At 42.9% G+C, this 15,054-nt stretch overlaps 1 protein-coding gene across 6 annotated transcripts in view; it reads left to right on the top strand.

Annotated features, from left to right (window-relative positions):
• UNK (unk zinc finger) overlaps positions 1–15,054 on the top strand; it is a 683,439-nt gene that overhangs the window by 166,002 nt on the left and 502,383 nt on the right. For all 6 annotated transcript variants that reach the window (XM_085616970.1, XM_085616969.1, XM_085616974.1 and 3 more), the window contains exons 3-4: positions 14,193–14,369; positions 14,636–14,766. In XM_085616970.1, coding sequence (XP_085473096.1) covers positions 14,193–14,369; positions 14,636–14,766 — 308 coding nt within the window. The remainder of the gene's footprint in view (positions 1–14,192; positions 14,370–14,635; positions 14,767–15,054) is intronic.

Here is a 15,054-nt window from a genome sequence, read left to right as displayed (position 1 = left end):
AGTTCCGTGTGACGGGGGGGGGGGGGGCATATATAGATCCGAGGACAAACAATTGGCGTACACCAAACCCGTGACTATGACATATCTACCATGGGGATCCGTCCATGTTTTCTCATGTACAATGGGGATTCTACGGTGGATTAGTATCGCTACACCCCGTGAGCCTCTAGTGAATCCCGAATGGAAGACCTGTACTAACCCAAATCGCATCAGACATGGAAGACTGTTCCGAAGCAAGTGCGTTTCTTACAGAAGTAGGATGTCTGCGCCATATCATTTAACTTGGTGCAAGATGGACCCTCACTTAACCTTATCCAGAAGACCTCTGACATTCCAGCTGACCACTCGAAGGCGCCGCTCTGCCAACCTAGACATGCTTAGTGACAGGGTGGACATCAATGTATATATTTGGGGGACGGCACATGGTGATCATGGGCTTATACATAGCTGCAGAAGGGATGCATATGACACTGAAAAACAGAAAATAGTGACTTTCCCCAACATTCCCCCCCTCCCTCCCTCTCATAACCTCATAAACATAGAACCATCTGTCGCGCCATGGGGGCTACCCGAGCCCCAACAGGGGTCTCAGGCAGCACCCAGCCAATGGATCCCTATGTGGCTTCCCCTAGACACAACAATGTCTCATGGTCCAAGGGAGAGCATTGAAATGTGCAGCCCATATCAATATTCCATCAGCAATGAAGTTCAGAGCGCTCATTACGATGAGTGACAAGATGGTGTGTCTTTCATGCAGTAGTGTCTCTGGGTCAAACGTGTGATTTGGTATGAGATTTGGAGCGTTTCTTGGATAATGACCGTCGGCATTGCTCACCAGGGACCCGGGTCGACCCACGGCTCGTCTCCCCGGATGTAGAGTCCGAATCCAGTCTTGGCGGTGTGTGCGGTCTAAGCTTGATATTTTCGTCAGTTCATGCAAATACCTATTTGGGGGAATCAAAGAAGTGTGTCCATTCTTTGTCGAAAACTCGGAGCCTGGCAGGAAACAGCAAGGAGTATTGACTCTTAAGATGGCGCAGTTTGGCCTTCGCCTCCGTGAAGGACTGCCAGCGCTGCTGGACCAGCCTTGAGTAGTCTGGGAATATCATGATCTTCTGTGAGGAGAACAGGAGAGGATCATTAAGCCTGGCCTGCTGTGGGATAACATCCCTATCCCTGAAGTTTAAGAATCGTGCAATCAGGGGTCTTTGTCGTGCGCCCGGTGGCGGCTTCTGCAGCAGGGTCCGATGTGCGTGTTCGATAATAAAGCAAGGGGACATGAGACCCGGGGGAGGAGGGGCAGTCCGCCAGCCATTTAGCCTGGAAGTCCGCCACATCGCCGCCCTCGCAGCCCTCAGGGAACCCCACAAAGCGGAGGTTGTTTCAGCGGGTACGCCCCTCTGCATCCTCTGCATGCATCACCAAGCCTTTTGCGACGGATTTCAGGGCGGTTACCTTCTTCTGAAGTGTTGTGACAGTCTTCCACCGTCAATATCCTAGACTCGGCTTCAGTTATGCATTGCACTGCATTGCGCAGATCCTGTCTGAGAAGCATAACATAGGATCGAACGGCCCCAATCTTTGCCTCCAGCATGTCCCTGGATTGTGTTATGGCAGCAAGTATGGCGACGTTGTTCGGCATATCCGGTGGGGGACGCAGCTGTGCCAGTATATTTATCCATCGTACTCTGCCGGGCCGTCGTGCCGGGGTTCTTGTCTTTAGACATGTTGTAGGAGTATGGCATTATCGTGGTAGATGCCCTCTAGTGAAAGCTTAATTCGAAGGTGCAAATTCGTGGGGACAACAAAGGGGTAATAGAGGGGGGGAACCCAGCTGGGCCAAGGCACAACCAGCGCCCGCGAAGTAGAAAATTATGGAGGCAGAGACTACGGCCCCAAGCAAGGCACCTCCGTTCAGTCTCCTCCCTCCTCCCCCTTCCGGATAAAGATACTGGGTATACTCTTTCCCCCCCTCCCCCACATAGGAGGCCGAATCACCAACCATGCGTGGTCCTAATCACCCAGGTGGCCCAGTCGGCGCTGCACGGACTCCTCTTAGGCACAGAATCAGGACGGTCTATGGGTGCCTCAAGGGCCCAGGCCCAGCAGCAAAGGCGCAAACGTTGGTTAAGATGTCACCAATACACCTCCTGATCGAACTCCCAATACAGAATATGCAAGCGAGTTCGGCGCCGGGACCCAATATCATCCACGGCCAACCCGTTTTTATCTTAGGGAGTACCTGTGGGCCGAGAAGATGAAGTGCTACCCAGGGAAGAGGAACCGCCAACCGCAGCACCGCATCAGGCTACCCCAAGCAGGCGCAGGCCCGTTGCGAAAAAAAAAAAGTTTTGAATTGTCTTTTTGCTTAATTTTGTTGTTAAAGTTATTTTTTTATTTTCTCTAATTGGAAAACAGGAGCCCCTTGCAGTTTTGAAGGTGACAGTAGACACCTGAGGCTCGTTTTCTGCTGCTGGAGACAAAAGTACAGGCTCTTAAAAGGCCACCACTTGTAATCTGACTACTTGCACAACCCGCTTTCAAGGCACGTGACCATTAATGCTAGTTGTGATGCTCAAAAACAGCTTCGCCACTCCTTGAGGCCTCATTTTAATGCTCAGTGACTCAGAGGAGGAGGCTGTCCCTGCTCAGTTTGGTCCATTGTCCTACTGTGCATGACAATGAGCCACCAAGGGTCTGCACTTGGTCATACTGAGGTCTGACCTCTGCTCTAGGCCTTAGCAGCCTTTCGGGTTGGGTACAAAAGGCCAAGGTTTCCCAGGCAAATGTTGGGAGTTATTTGAAGATGAAAACAAAACGGCTCACCAGCTGGCCTTGCCACAGGCCCCTCGGGCAATGGCTGATTGCCCTGTAGTGTATATGTAAGTACTGTGATTCCTTATAAGTTTGTGTGTGTGACAAGTTATAGAATACAGATATGTCATGGTTGGAAGTTTGTGGAGCGAGGGTTCGAGAGGGGCGGAGAGGGAGAGTGGAGAGCATCGGGCTGGAGAGTGGAGTCGTGTCCCTGGCACTCGCTTGTTCCTGTACTTCAAATGTGTTACCAATAAATCCTTTGAATACCTATCCGGCTTACGTGCATTACAACAAACTGGCGACGATCGGGATTCGAAACTTCAGAAGAGGAAGTGTTACGAAGCATTATTTCTGAACGAGGAGGTGAAGATCCCGTGTTTATGAGTCAAGTCTCAGAGACATTTTACAAAACGCACGTCAGCGTGAGGGCTCATCACACACATTGGAAAAGAAAAGGAATGTGAAGGAAGAGGTATGAAGGATTTATAAGGTAGGATTACCTTATTTGACTCTGACTTAACAACAGTTGTAACCTCCATTGGAGGCATCATTCAGGTGGTGATAATGTTCCAGAGCTGAACGCGCACTGAACAATCTTCTACGCACTGAGGTGCGCTGACAACACCGATGTATGATGTTGGCACGCTAGTTCACGCTTCATGACCTTGCATGGCGGCCATTTTTGAATGGGGCGATGCTAGTCTACGGTACGTGTTAACATGCGCATGGTGAATTTTTAGCGCTGCGAGTAGAAGCTTAAACTTGAGTGCTCAAGGAAGAAATGTATTAATGGACACAAACAGGAACAGGTGAGACTGTCGGGGCACGTGTTTTTGGGACATATTTATTTTGTTTTGTGCCTTTTTTCTCACTTTCTTACATTAATCCTGCATAGTGAAGGGGGAGCAGAACTTTAATGCAACATCCTGGGCAAGAAAAAAAAATAATATAGATAGAAATAAATAAATAAAGGACTTGTATGGATAAAGGAGGTCAAGGTGAATGTTCAACTGTAAGTGAGAGCTCAACTGAAAATATAATGGCACAACAAAGTTTTAGCATCAGCTCTCCTCATCCATTTTGGGTTAATGGCCCACAACCTGATATGAAATGGCTTGAGTGGAAGGAATATTTTATAAACTACGTGGGTGCAATTGATGAGGCAGGTAAAATGAAGCCTGAACAAAAGAAAAGAATTCTTCTTCATTCATTAGGACCCATGGGAATAAAAACGTATTCTCGCATGACAAAAGCAACTGTGGCTGGATTGGACGTTTTTGAGTGTGCACTTAGAGATATGGACAAATATTTTGCGCCAAAAGTGTGCATTGGCGTAACGAGGCATAAATTCTTCCAGAGGAAACAAAATGAAGAGGAATTAGTAGATGAATGGCTTGATGACCTAAAACAATTAGCCATTGAGTGCAAATTCGGTGATCTCCATGACGATTTAATTAGAGACCAATTAATTGTACACAACAACAACTCACCTATTCAAGATCGATTGTGGGTGAATGGAGATGCACCTTTGGAAGGCGTTTTAGCCATTATGAGAAAGTCAGAAATGTCTGGCAGATGTGCCACAGTTTTTAAGGAATCTGAGAAAGACCCAATGAAAGACACCTCTGGAGTTTTTAAGTTACAAGTCCTTCCTAAGAACCAAAGTCTGCGAGCCACAGGACGATGGCCTAATCAGTCAAAGAATTTTTTCACCAGCAATAAGAAATTGGAGACAAGGAAATGTTATCGTTGTGACAGCAGTGAACATTTAGCTTTTAGCAAGAATTGCCCTGCTTTGAAGAAGAAATGTGGATTATGTGGTTTATTGGGACATTTTAGCAAAATGTGTCGTAGGCGTAGTAATGTTAAGTATGTATGTGAGGATGAACATGACACAGAGGGTGTTGTAGAAGGAGAGGACATTGGTGTTAATAATTTACAAGAGAATTTTGTTTTGAACATTGATGAGAGTTTTTTAAAGAACAAATCAATATGTGAAGTGTCCTTAGGTGGCGTAGTTACGAAAGTGTATGCTGACTCTGGATCACCATATACTATCGTATGTGAAGACGTATGGAAAAACAATTTTGTGGATAAGATTGGGAATCATCTCAATGTTTCTGATGTTAGCCCGGTAAGTTTCACAGGGGAAAAAATAGACATGCTGGGTTACAGATGGCTTACGTTTCTTTTTGAAGGAAGGTTAGCTAGGGGCAAACTTTATGTTGCTAAGCTTGGACCGTCAGTTTTAGGCTGGCATGATCAAAAAAGCTTACACATCATTTTAGACCCTAATAGCCAAGAAAAGGTGTTGATAATGGATGAAACGAGTAAAATGGGCGATGTCCTTTGTAAGAAGTATCCTACGGTCTTCAGTGAGCAGTTGGGGGCGCTCAAAGGATTCGAGCACCGTATTGTGCTTAAAGACAGTGCAGAACCTAAGGTACATAGAGTAAGACCAATCCCTATGTTAGTAAGAGATAAGGTTAATAAGGAACTCCAGGAGTTATTATCCAAGGGAGTCATCGAGGAAATTGACACTTCGGAGTGGATTTCTCCAGTCGTGATCGCAAGGAAATCGAATGGAAAAATCCGTCTCTGCATTGACTTGCGACATTTAAATAATAATATTGTGGTTGAGAAGTTTCCGCTTCCTAGAATTAATGAGATGGTAGCATCATTGAAAGGGGCGACATGGTTCTCAACGATAGGTCTTTCAAAAGCTTACCATCAGGTCATACTGGAACCGCAATCGAGGAAGTTGACTGCGTTTATCACTCCTTTTGGTTGTTATCAGTTTAGGCGCATGCCTTTTGAGCTTGCATCAGCAGCCGCTGTTTTTCAACGGTTAATGCATAAGCTCTTGGGTAATTTAGAAGGAGTTTCCTTTTTTCAAGATGATATTCTCATTGCCACTAGGAATAGGGATGAACATTATATCATTTTGCACAAGGTTTTACATACATTACAGGAAGCAGGGTTATCTGTTGAGTTATCGAAGTGCAAGTTTGCAGAAGGAAGTGTTTCGTATTTAGGGCATGTTATAAGCGAGGAGGGTGTAAAACCAAAACCTTCACTGATTAACACTATTGTGATGACACCTGCTCCTAAGTCTAAAGAAGAAGTTAAATCATTTTTGGGTATGTCAGAGTATTGTGCCAAATATATACCTAACTTTGCAGCTAAAGGTTTTAAAATGTGTTCTCTTTTAAAGAAACATGTGAAATTTGAGTGGTCACTGGATTGCGAAAAGGAGTTTTTACTAATCAAAGGTGATTTACAACAGGTTAGTGCGTTAAGCAGCTTTGACCCAAGTTTGGATTGTTTACTAACTACGGATGCAAGTGATAAAGGGCTTGGGGCTGTTCTCTCACAAAAAGAGAGTGATGGGGGCAAAGAAAGGATCATCTTATTTGCTTCCAGAGCCTTATCTCCTGCAGAAAGCAAATACCCAATAATAGAAAGAGAGGCTTTAGCCTGTGCATGGGGTCTAGAACATTTTCGTGCATTCCTATGGGGAAAACCGGTAACCATTCGCACGGACCATCGACCTTTAGTGCGTATTTTAACCACGGAGGGTAGTGTGGGAGCTTCAGCCAGATTAGCAAGAATTTCAGTGCGCATGAAAGAGTTCATCTATAAGATTTGTTATGTACCTGGCAGAGATAATGTGGTGGCGGATTGTTTGTCCAGACTACCGGTTCCTTTGGAGGAATGTGTTGATGATCCTTGGGGTAGTTACAGCATAGCTCTTTTCATGACTCAGGTGCTCCAGCTATTGCTAAAGAAGAATGGTTAGATGAGTGTCACAAAGACAGTGACTTAACTTCTGTGGATGATTTTATGTGTAAAGGATGGCCTAGGAAAGACAGAATTAAAGCGGATTTGAGACCTTTCTGGGAGGTGCGTATGGAATTATCAAGTGATAAGGATGTATTGATGAGAGGTGACCGTATTATTCCACCTAAATCATTGCGGAAGAGAATTTTACATTTGTGTCACGAAGGGCATTCTGGAATTATCAGAACTAAATTAGTGGTTAAAAAGGATTTTTGGTGGCCTGGGATTGATAACGAAATTGAGAGGTTTGTCAGATCCTGTCCAGTATGTTCCTCAGCTGATAAATCCTTCAAGACACTAAGACCTCCTATGTCTGAAGGCTTAATCCCCAATCTTCCCTGGGAGACAGTAGCAATTGACATTTTTGGACCTGTGGGTGATTCAAAAGAATATGGATTAGTCTTAATTGATCTTTTTTCTAAGTGGCCAATTGTTAAGATTGTGAAAAGGTGGACACCCGTGTGGTTTTAGAGTTTTTAGATGACATTTTTATTACAGAAGGACTCCCAAATTGTGTACTTAGTGACAATGGTGTGCAGTTTACATCAAAATTGGCGAAAGATTATTTTGAAAGGTGTGGTATAAAACACAAAACCGTATAATCCTAGTGGGAATGGCACCGTGGAGCGATTTAATAGAGTGATAAAAGGGATAATTCAAGCGGCCATGAATAAACAATTGGATTGGAAGTTACAGGTACAGAAGGCTGTTTGGGCTTATAGGATCACTGCTCGTACATCTACAAGATTGTCTCCTTTTCTTATGATGAGGGGTAGAATTCCGAGATGTAAGTTTAATTCTTTTTGGTCTTTTCAAGGGGAGGTACAACATTGGTCCCCAGTACAAGTTAAAAATGAGTTAGATTCCAATCATGCTAAGAGTAAAATATTTTATGATATTCGTCATAGAGTGAAATCTACTTCTGTAAAGGTGGGAGACTGGGTCCGAGTAAGAAGACCTATCAAATTATCAAAAGGGGAGAGTAGATTTGAGGCACCGAAACAAGTGGTTGAGGTTCTTTGTAATTCTGTGAGATTAACTGATGGGAGAGTGTGGAACCTTAAGAATGTGGCATTAGATGTAAATAACATGGATGTACAAGGTGATCAACAAGTTATTGCCTCTTCAAAAGATGATTGGGTGGAGGATTTTTTTCAAAACAGTGGTGTACAATCTAAGTTATTTTCGGATGGTTATTTGAGGGAAGAGTCCAACCCTATAGAGGGAAATCTCAATGCTGCACTTTCTAATGGAGAGGAGGTTCAACACAGTTTTGCTTCTGTTACAACAGGAGGGGAAGGGTCTCCCGTCGTTCCTGAAGTTGTCAAAGATTTTTCTGTTAGTTCTGAAGCAGTTCAAGACTTCTCTGTTTCTGATACGCAGAGTGTAAATTGTTCAAAAAGGAATAGGGTTCCTTCAGTATGGCTAAAGGATTATGTGACATGAGGGTTGGTAGAATTAATTGTAGGTTTCTTGTTTTCTGTTTGTCGCTTTTATTTGTTTTTTTTGTTTGTTGTATTTTGTATCCTGGCTCCTTCTTTGGGTTGTTAAGGAAGGGGGATGTGTAGTGTATATGTAAGTACTGTGATTCCTTATAAGTTTGTGTGTGTGACAAGTTATAGAATACAGATATGTCATGGTTGGAAGTTTGTGGAGCGAGGGTTCGAGAGGGGCAGAGAGAGAGAGTGGAGAGCATCGGGCTGGAGAGTGGAGTCGTGTCCCTGGCACTCGCTTGTTCCTGTACTTCAAATGTGTTACCAATAAATCCTTTGAATACCTATCCGGCTTACGTGCTTTACAACATGCCCATTTTGCAAATCCGACCCTGTACTTCAGGCACCATGTGCTTTCACTTTCAGGCAGCCCCATTACACAGTGGCGGCCGCTTCTTTAAAGTGAAATAGGTCTCGCATTTACAAGATTTTGAGCTATTGCCATTGTAAATGACAATAGCTTAAACTCTCGTAAATGCCAAACCTATTGCTATGCAAATGCTTGTTGTTTCAGGTAGAAGGGACAAAGGAAGGCTGTCTTTTTGCTGGGCAGACTGACTACTGTAGTTTTGTAATGTGATATAGCCAGGTGGTAGCGTTTCTTCGGAGACTAGACCGCACATCATAAAGCAGCTTTACACTGTCCTCTCGGTAAAGCCTTCCTGGTAATACAGATGTTAGAGGTATCGGGTTATATGGGGTCCCACTTACAGCACTGCCTGTAAAATAAACTGAATGTTTTACGGTAGCCGGGTGGGGTAGTGCACGCGCTGCTGAAATCAGACTGCAGGTCCCCGGTTAGAGTCACAGTGGGTCTGGCTCAATCTTCTATTCTTGAGTTGCACCGAGGTGGTAGTAACGTTGCTGCTTTATGAAGTCCCAGACTTAGCAGCAAATGCCTTTCGGAAGCAAATTATTATTAAGTGATCCACTAATGCCAGTTTTGCCAACGCCTGTGTTTTGAAAGTTGTTTCTGGGCATGAGTAGCGTGCCTGCAATGTAAACGCCCTGTTTATTAAAGAGTTGTTGTCACTGCGCGCATGGTGCACACCTTTGACCTACCTTCTGTGGTTTGTCACAGCAAATCAACACCTTGTTCCATGGTCTACCTGCTGAAATATTGTTTTTGTCACTCACGTGTGTCATACTTTCCGCCTCTGCCTTTCTTTCCCGTTATCTTTTCCAACGCTTTCACTCCCTCTCGTCTTTATCCTCCCGCGTTGCCCATTTTTTACCATCCGCCTTGAGTTTTTCACCTGGGTTCACTTTATGCCTCTTTTCCGTCAATCTCCTCTCTGCCCCTTACTTCCTCTTCCGTACGTCTTCTCTCAAGTCTAAACTCATTGTTTCTTCCTGTCTAATTTATCTACCGCTCGGTGATACATCCGTTCGCCCACAAACGACGCTCAAGAGTGTAATGAGTTGCAGCATCAACAACTGTGATGGTTTTCGTCGGGTCGAAGTCGAATCGATCACGACTAATAGACTTTCTCTTAAAAATGCTTTGTCTCACGTTTCAAGACCTATCTTCATCACAGTGCTCTGTTTTGCTTATTTTTAGGTTTAACATGTACAGTAAACATATACTATAAATACTCTGAGGGGCTTTGGATCAGCCTTCTTCCACCGTTGATTTCCTTGCCTGAGAAACCTTAAACCATTGGCTTTTTAAGACATTGTCAATTGCATCTTCGGTCAACTGAGAGGAGTATATTAGTTTCATCTTCCTGGATGCTTGGGTGTGGTGTCTTGCCTCCATTAGAATCCATGAGGTGCTATTTTATGGCGATGTACTTTTTTTTAAACTTGAAAACATTTGTACTTTTAGAGAAATTTTTATATTTGACAGAATCCAGCAGTTCCTCCATCAATAAAGTTTTACAAAAACAGGGTTGAAACAAAGCAAGCGCTTGCAAAGCCAAAAATACTTTTAACCAATGCTAGGCCTATTGGGTTTGCTACTGTTTGTTTACATTGTTTTACCCTATAACAGGCTTTTTATTACTCTGGTATGTGGTTGAGTGCAGGTATCAAACCTATTGTCAGAGTTACTGCTTGTTCTCTCGTTATGGCTTCCATTCCTCACCCTTTTTCTTTCCCACCAACTCTTTCTGTTATTTTGAACTTCCAATTTTCGCTGCTGTTCTGTTGCTCCCCAGCAAACCCTTTTTTGGAAGTCAGGTCTTGTAGTAAAAAGGGAAAGATTACTTCTATTTTCAAATTTCAACCCTGCTCTTTTTAATGAAAAAATAAATATTTTGATTTGCATAACTTTTATAGTTGGATTAGCTAGCACGTTTTATCTTTCATTAATTATGTTTTAAATATAATATAAAGAACCCAAATCTACTGTTTAAAAAAAAAAAAAAAAGAGAAATTCGCAATATGTAAAAAAAAAAAAAAAAATGTAATTTAACAGGATGATATGTCAGCCTTCATTCACTAACTTTGTATTCACCAAGTTGTTGGTCAGAACTATATAGATCAGTGGCTCCCTTCTCTTAAGTAAAGCCAATTTTCTGATCTCCAAAGCTTGAATGTAACAAGTCGAGACACCTCCCTTTATAAAGGAACCTATCTTGTGAAATCCTACACTATGCTTCTATTAATGGCAGGGAGGGGACTTATGGTCACAAAATATTACAAATGAGGCGGATCTGGGCCAAAAGAAACTCTTGTCTTGAACTAAGTAAATAATTTAAGACCAACTTTAGGTCAACATTTCCTCCAGTGAATCTTGACCAGCTTCACAAAATGGACAAGCTCCATCCTCGTATTGCGTTAGTCATTAATTATTTTAGAGGTAGTCAAAAGGTTCTGTGTGATTTGGTAAGACAAGCTGTCATAGGCACACACTTGTGGTCCTTGATTTGGTTTTCAGATGAATATTTAAATCTGGGGATGTGTTGGCAATAAGATAGCCAGCTATCTGTAGTGTTGAGTTTTTCTGTGCTAGTCCTGTGTCTCCCTGGGAAAACGAACCAAAATCTTATCTGTAGAAGACATTTGTGTTAAAGAAACACCACAGTCTCCAGTTGGTTGAATCAGCCAGTAATCTTTTTTGTCCACCTTGGCAGTGAGGCTACTTTGGAAGCCTTGCTCTTGTGATTCAGATAACCAACCAAAGAAGGTTCATAACCACACTAGCGACAGCAGAAGCTTGTGGGTAAATGGAACACCTATTCTTTCTGACTGATTGTGTGGAAAAACTAAGGTGCTAGCCATTCGGCTGCAAGTGCATGAAAGAAATTTAATTATTAGTTGAGAGGGGTAGGTACCCGCCTCAAGTGATAACCACAATCCTTGTCGGGATGAGCCTCTAAAATCACTAAATAAGCTTGCATTCCGTTCCCTGGTAGCTATGGCACAGAGCCCACAGGCTTAACTTGGAGGCAAGGTGTAACGTATTTATGCAGTACGAAAACAGTAATACAGTCTAAATGCAAAACAATTAAAATCCCCAAACTAATTAGTAAAAAACCAATATGGAGAACCGGATGTATGATTTGTAAAAAGGTTTTAAGTGGGAATAGCGCCAAGAAGCACAAAGTGCCACTAATGTTCTATGGTCATGATAGAACAAGACATAGGAACAAGCACTTTACCACTGGTTAGCATAGGTAAAGTTTATAGAGGTCTGTGGCCAACATAGACCGTCACTGCAAAAATCTGGGGAATGCCACACAAGATTTTCATTTTCAACAGTGTGCCAAACCTCGAATCACTTTGGTCCTGATGGGTGATTATTTATTTAGTGACTTTCCTTTAAGTGATTGTATATGGGAGTGTAGTGTTATTTTTTAGCTCGACCACAAAAGCAGCCTGTATAGAGCGCAGAGAACCCATCTTGGTGGAGCTCTAACTTTGACCTTTGTAGAATTGCTATATGAATCCATTCCTAGTTTTACCAGTACTTTAGTTTTCTCCCAAAGTTCTCTTTTTTCCGCTTATGACCCCATCAATTCATGCCCTCTTTCCTTACTTATGGCAGCTACTTGTTTTTAGTAACCTATGATTTTTATTGCAGTTCATTGGCCTGGAATTCACATAGTTTGTTTTCATCTGTGTTTGACGTATGCCCTCTCTCGTCCCGGCCGAAGCCTCCTAACACACTTCACTCCAGTCCCAAGAGAGGCCAGCCATTTTTAGGTCGAGTCTAGGCAGTGCATGCAGTGCTGTGAGGCATGCAGTAGTGTAGTATGGCTTTGAAGCCCCACCCATATTTTTTATTGGTTTGTGTCATTGTCCTTCGTAAAAACTGGCTTCTGAGTCGTTATTAAGCTTGTTAGTCCCTCCTTGGTACCGCCTCGTCTACATTTGTTACTTCCCATAACGACTGGACCTTTTACTGGTGGTGTTACCTGGTCTGCTTTATAAGTCGGTGTGCTCTATTTTCTTTACTGCTCTTCCCCTATTCCACCCACAACATCGCAGTACCCGTCCGCTTTTATTTTAATATTAATGTATTTAGTCAAATTGCAGCGCAGTCCACTTTAACTATAACGGCCGCACTTTTTTCATTATTTAATATACGACGCGGTCCGCTTTCAAGTTAGCAGCCACGCTTATCTAATTATTTAATATACACGCGGTCCGCTTTCACTTTAGTGTCTGCGCTTATTTAATTACCAGCGCAGGCCGCTTTCACTTTACCGGATGCGCTACAGTAGCTTTTGAAATTCTTTTTTCATCACTTTGGCTAAATGCACCAAACACGCTTTCACTTTAATGTTGGCTGCACCCCTTTGTTTAGATGCTGATCACTGTAACCTGAATATGCACGCAGCGTCTAAAAAAAGGAGCGCGGCCTCCATTAAAATGCTCTCGCATTTGCAAAAGTTTAAGCCTGTGGCATTAAAAATAACAATGCCTTTTATATATCTGTTGCTTTTGAAAGCGCATAAATAAAAGGCATTGTCATTTACAGAGCCAATAGTGTAAACGCTCACAAATGCGGGACCGATAACATTGAAATGCTTGTTTTTTTAGCCAAAGGTTGTGTCAGAAGTCCACAACCAGATGCACATTTGTTTCATGCCCCTCTTCTCTTTCCTTCCCCTTGTTTCCTAAGATTTTGTGTTCTCCCTCAAATGTTCTAAAGAGTCCAATGCTTATAACTTAAGCAGATATCGCGAAAGTCCAAACAGCAGTTAGTGTATTGATCTGGCTGCTTCAATATAATCCAGTACAATTTGGACAGTTTCCTGTGTCAACTTGAGTTGCCGAAATTAAAACATGCCTCTTCTTGGAAAACCAGCAACTTACTTCGCGAGGGAAAGATGGTGCTGAGGCTTTTGGAAAACGTTTCATTTGACGTGTATAAAGCAGCAACCTTGCAGTCCATAACCACACTTTTTAGGCACTAATGCATGGATTTGGACTCCAGGCTAGATGCCAGAGTCATGCCTCTGTATGATTTTATTTGACTCACCTATTCTACCTTTTTGTCATCAATTCAGTTTTTGACAGCAAATAAAGGCTGCATTTTAGAGAAGAAAACGATCTTGATAATCTAATTTCTCGATTATTGATGCCAAAAACATTCTGCACTCCTCTCAAGTCATTGCCATCAGGATTGTGACTCTTACAGAACCAATATCCTACTGTAAAAACAAACTGAAGCAACTGTCCATGCAATCCACTGTGGGAAAGTGGAGATGCTGGTTACCACAAAGGTGCAGTATTCTATTGTCAGCTCCTTTAAGCTGGTACCCTTCCAGCTCGATTTACTTTTTCTTTTTTATCTGTGAAGTAGTTTAATAAGGCCCCAGCTCTTCTTTTCACATTAGTGAGATTTTTTTTCATTAGTTGTGTTTTTTTTAAAAGAAAAAAAATTAAACCGAATTCTGTAAATATAAGCTGTAATTATGTAAATTTTTAAAATATGCTTGCGAAGGAAAGGATCTTGTGTTAAAGTGCATAGGGATCCTGGATATGGTGGACCCATTCACTCTTTGACTGCCGTAAATCTTTACACTGTGACGAGCTAGGATTAGAAGTGATGACCTTTTTCTTGCTCTTTTCCCTTTCCCTTTGTTCCAGTTGTCCTTTCTTGCATAGGACCACGGGTGACACAGAGAGAAGATACCACCTCCGCTATTACAAAACTGGAATATGTATCCATGAAACAGACTCTAAGGGCAACTGTACTAAGAACGGACTGCACTGCGCCTTCGCCCATGGACCCCATGACCTCCGCTCCCCTGTCTATGACATCAGGTGCGCTGCAAGCATGCCTCGGCGCTGTCGCTCTTCTCATTGCAGTTACATGAATTTGTCTTATATGGCGAGAAACGCTCTTGAATTGTGAAGTGACGCCACTGTGCTGAATAAAGCTGCTATTGCTGTGTACCGAACAGCGCTTGCTTACATCTTAGTTGTGAGACCTGATAAAAAGGATGAGTGACTGTTCAACTCCGTTGTTGAATGCATATAATAAGTCAGGGCAGCCCTCACCTTTCTGACATTTGCTTCTCCCCCTTCAGGGAGCTCCAGGCAATGGAGGCTTTACAGAACGGACAGCCAGCGGTGGACGGGAGCATAGAAGGACAGTCTGCAGTCGCTGCTAGCCATGCCATGATAGAGAAAATTCTCACGGAGGAACCTCGGTGGCAAGGTAAGCTCAGTATTCATTTTAGTTTCCTTAGGAGGAAACTTTTGTATGGGGTTTTGGCCGGAGTGTAAAGGCGTTACAGAACAGAGTGAATGTTTGGTGCTAAATAAGTGTTTTAAACCATTTGTGCATTGTAATGGCACATTGTATTCTGGCAGACTGCCTGGGCTCCCTCTTCCTTATCAGGACTTAAACGTCATGTGCAAGTTTGTTGGAATTGTAGTTGGTGGCCGCAGAGCTTTCTACAAAAGTATGGGTTTCCTGTTATTTCGTTCTACTGCTTAAATTGTG

This window comes from Triturus cristatus, chromosome 7 (assembly GCF_964204655.1).
Source record: "Triturus cristatus chromosome 7, aTriCri1.1, whole genome shotgun sequence".
Taxonomy (NCBI): Eukaryota; Metazoa; Chordata; class Amphibia; order Caudata; family Salamandridae; genus Triturus; species Triturus cristatus.
Note: the sequence above shows the minus strand (reverse complement) of the source record. Positions and strands in the feature narration are given on the sequence as shown.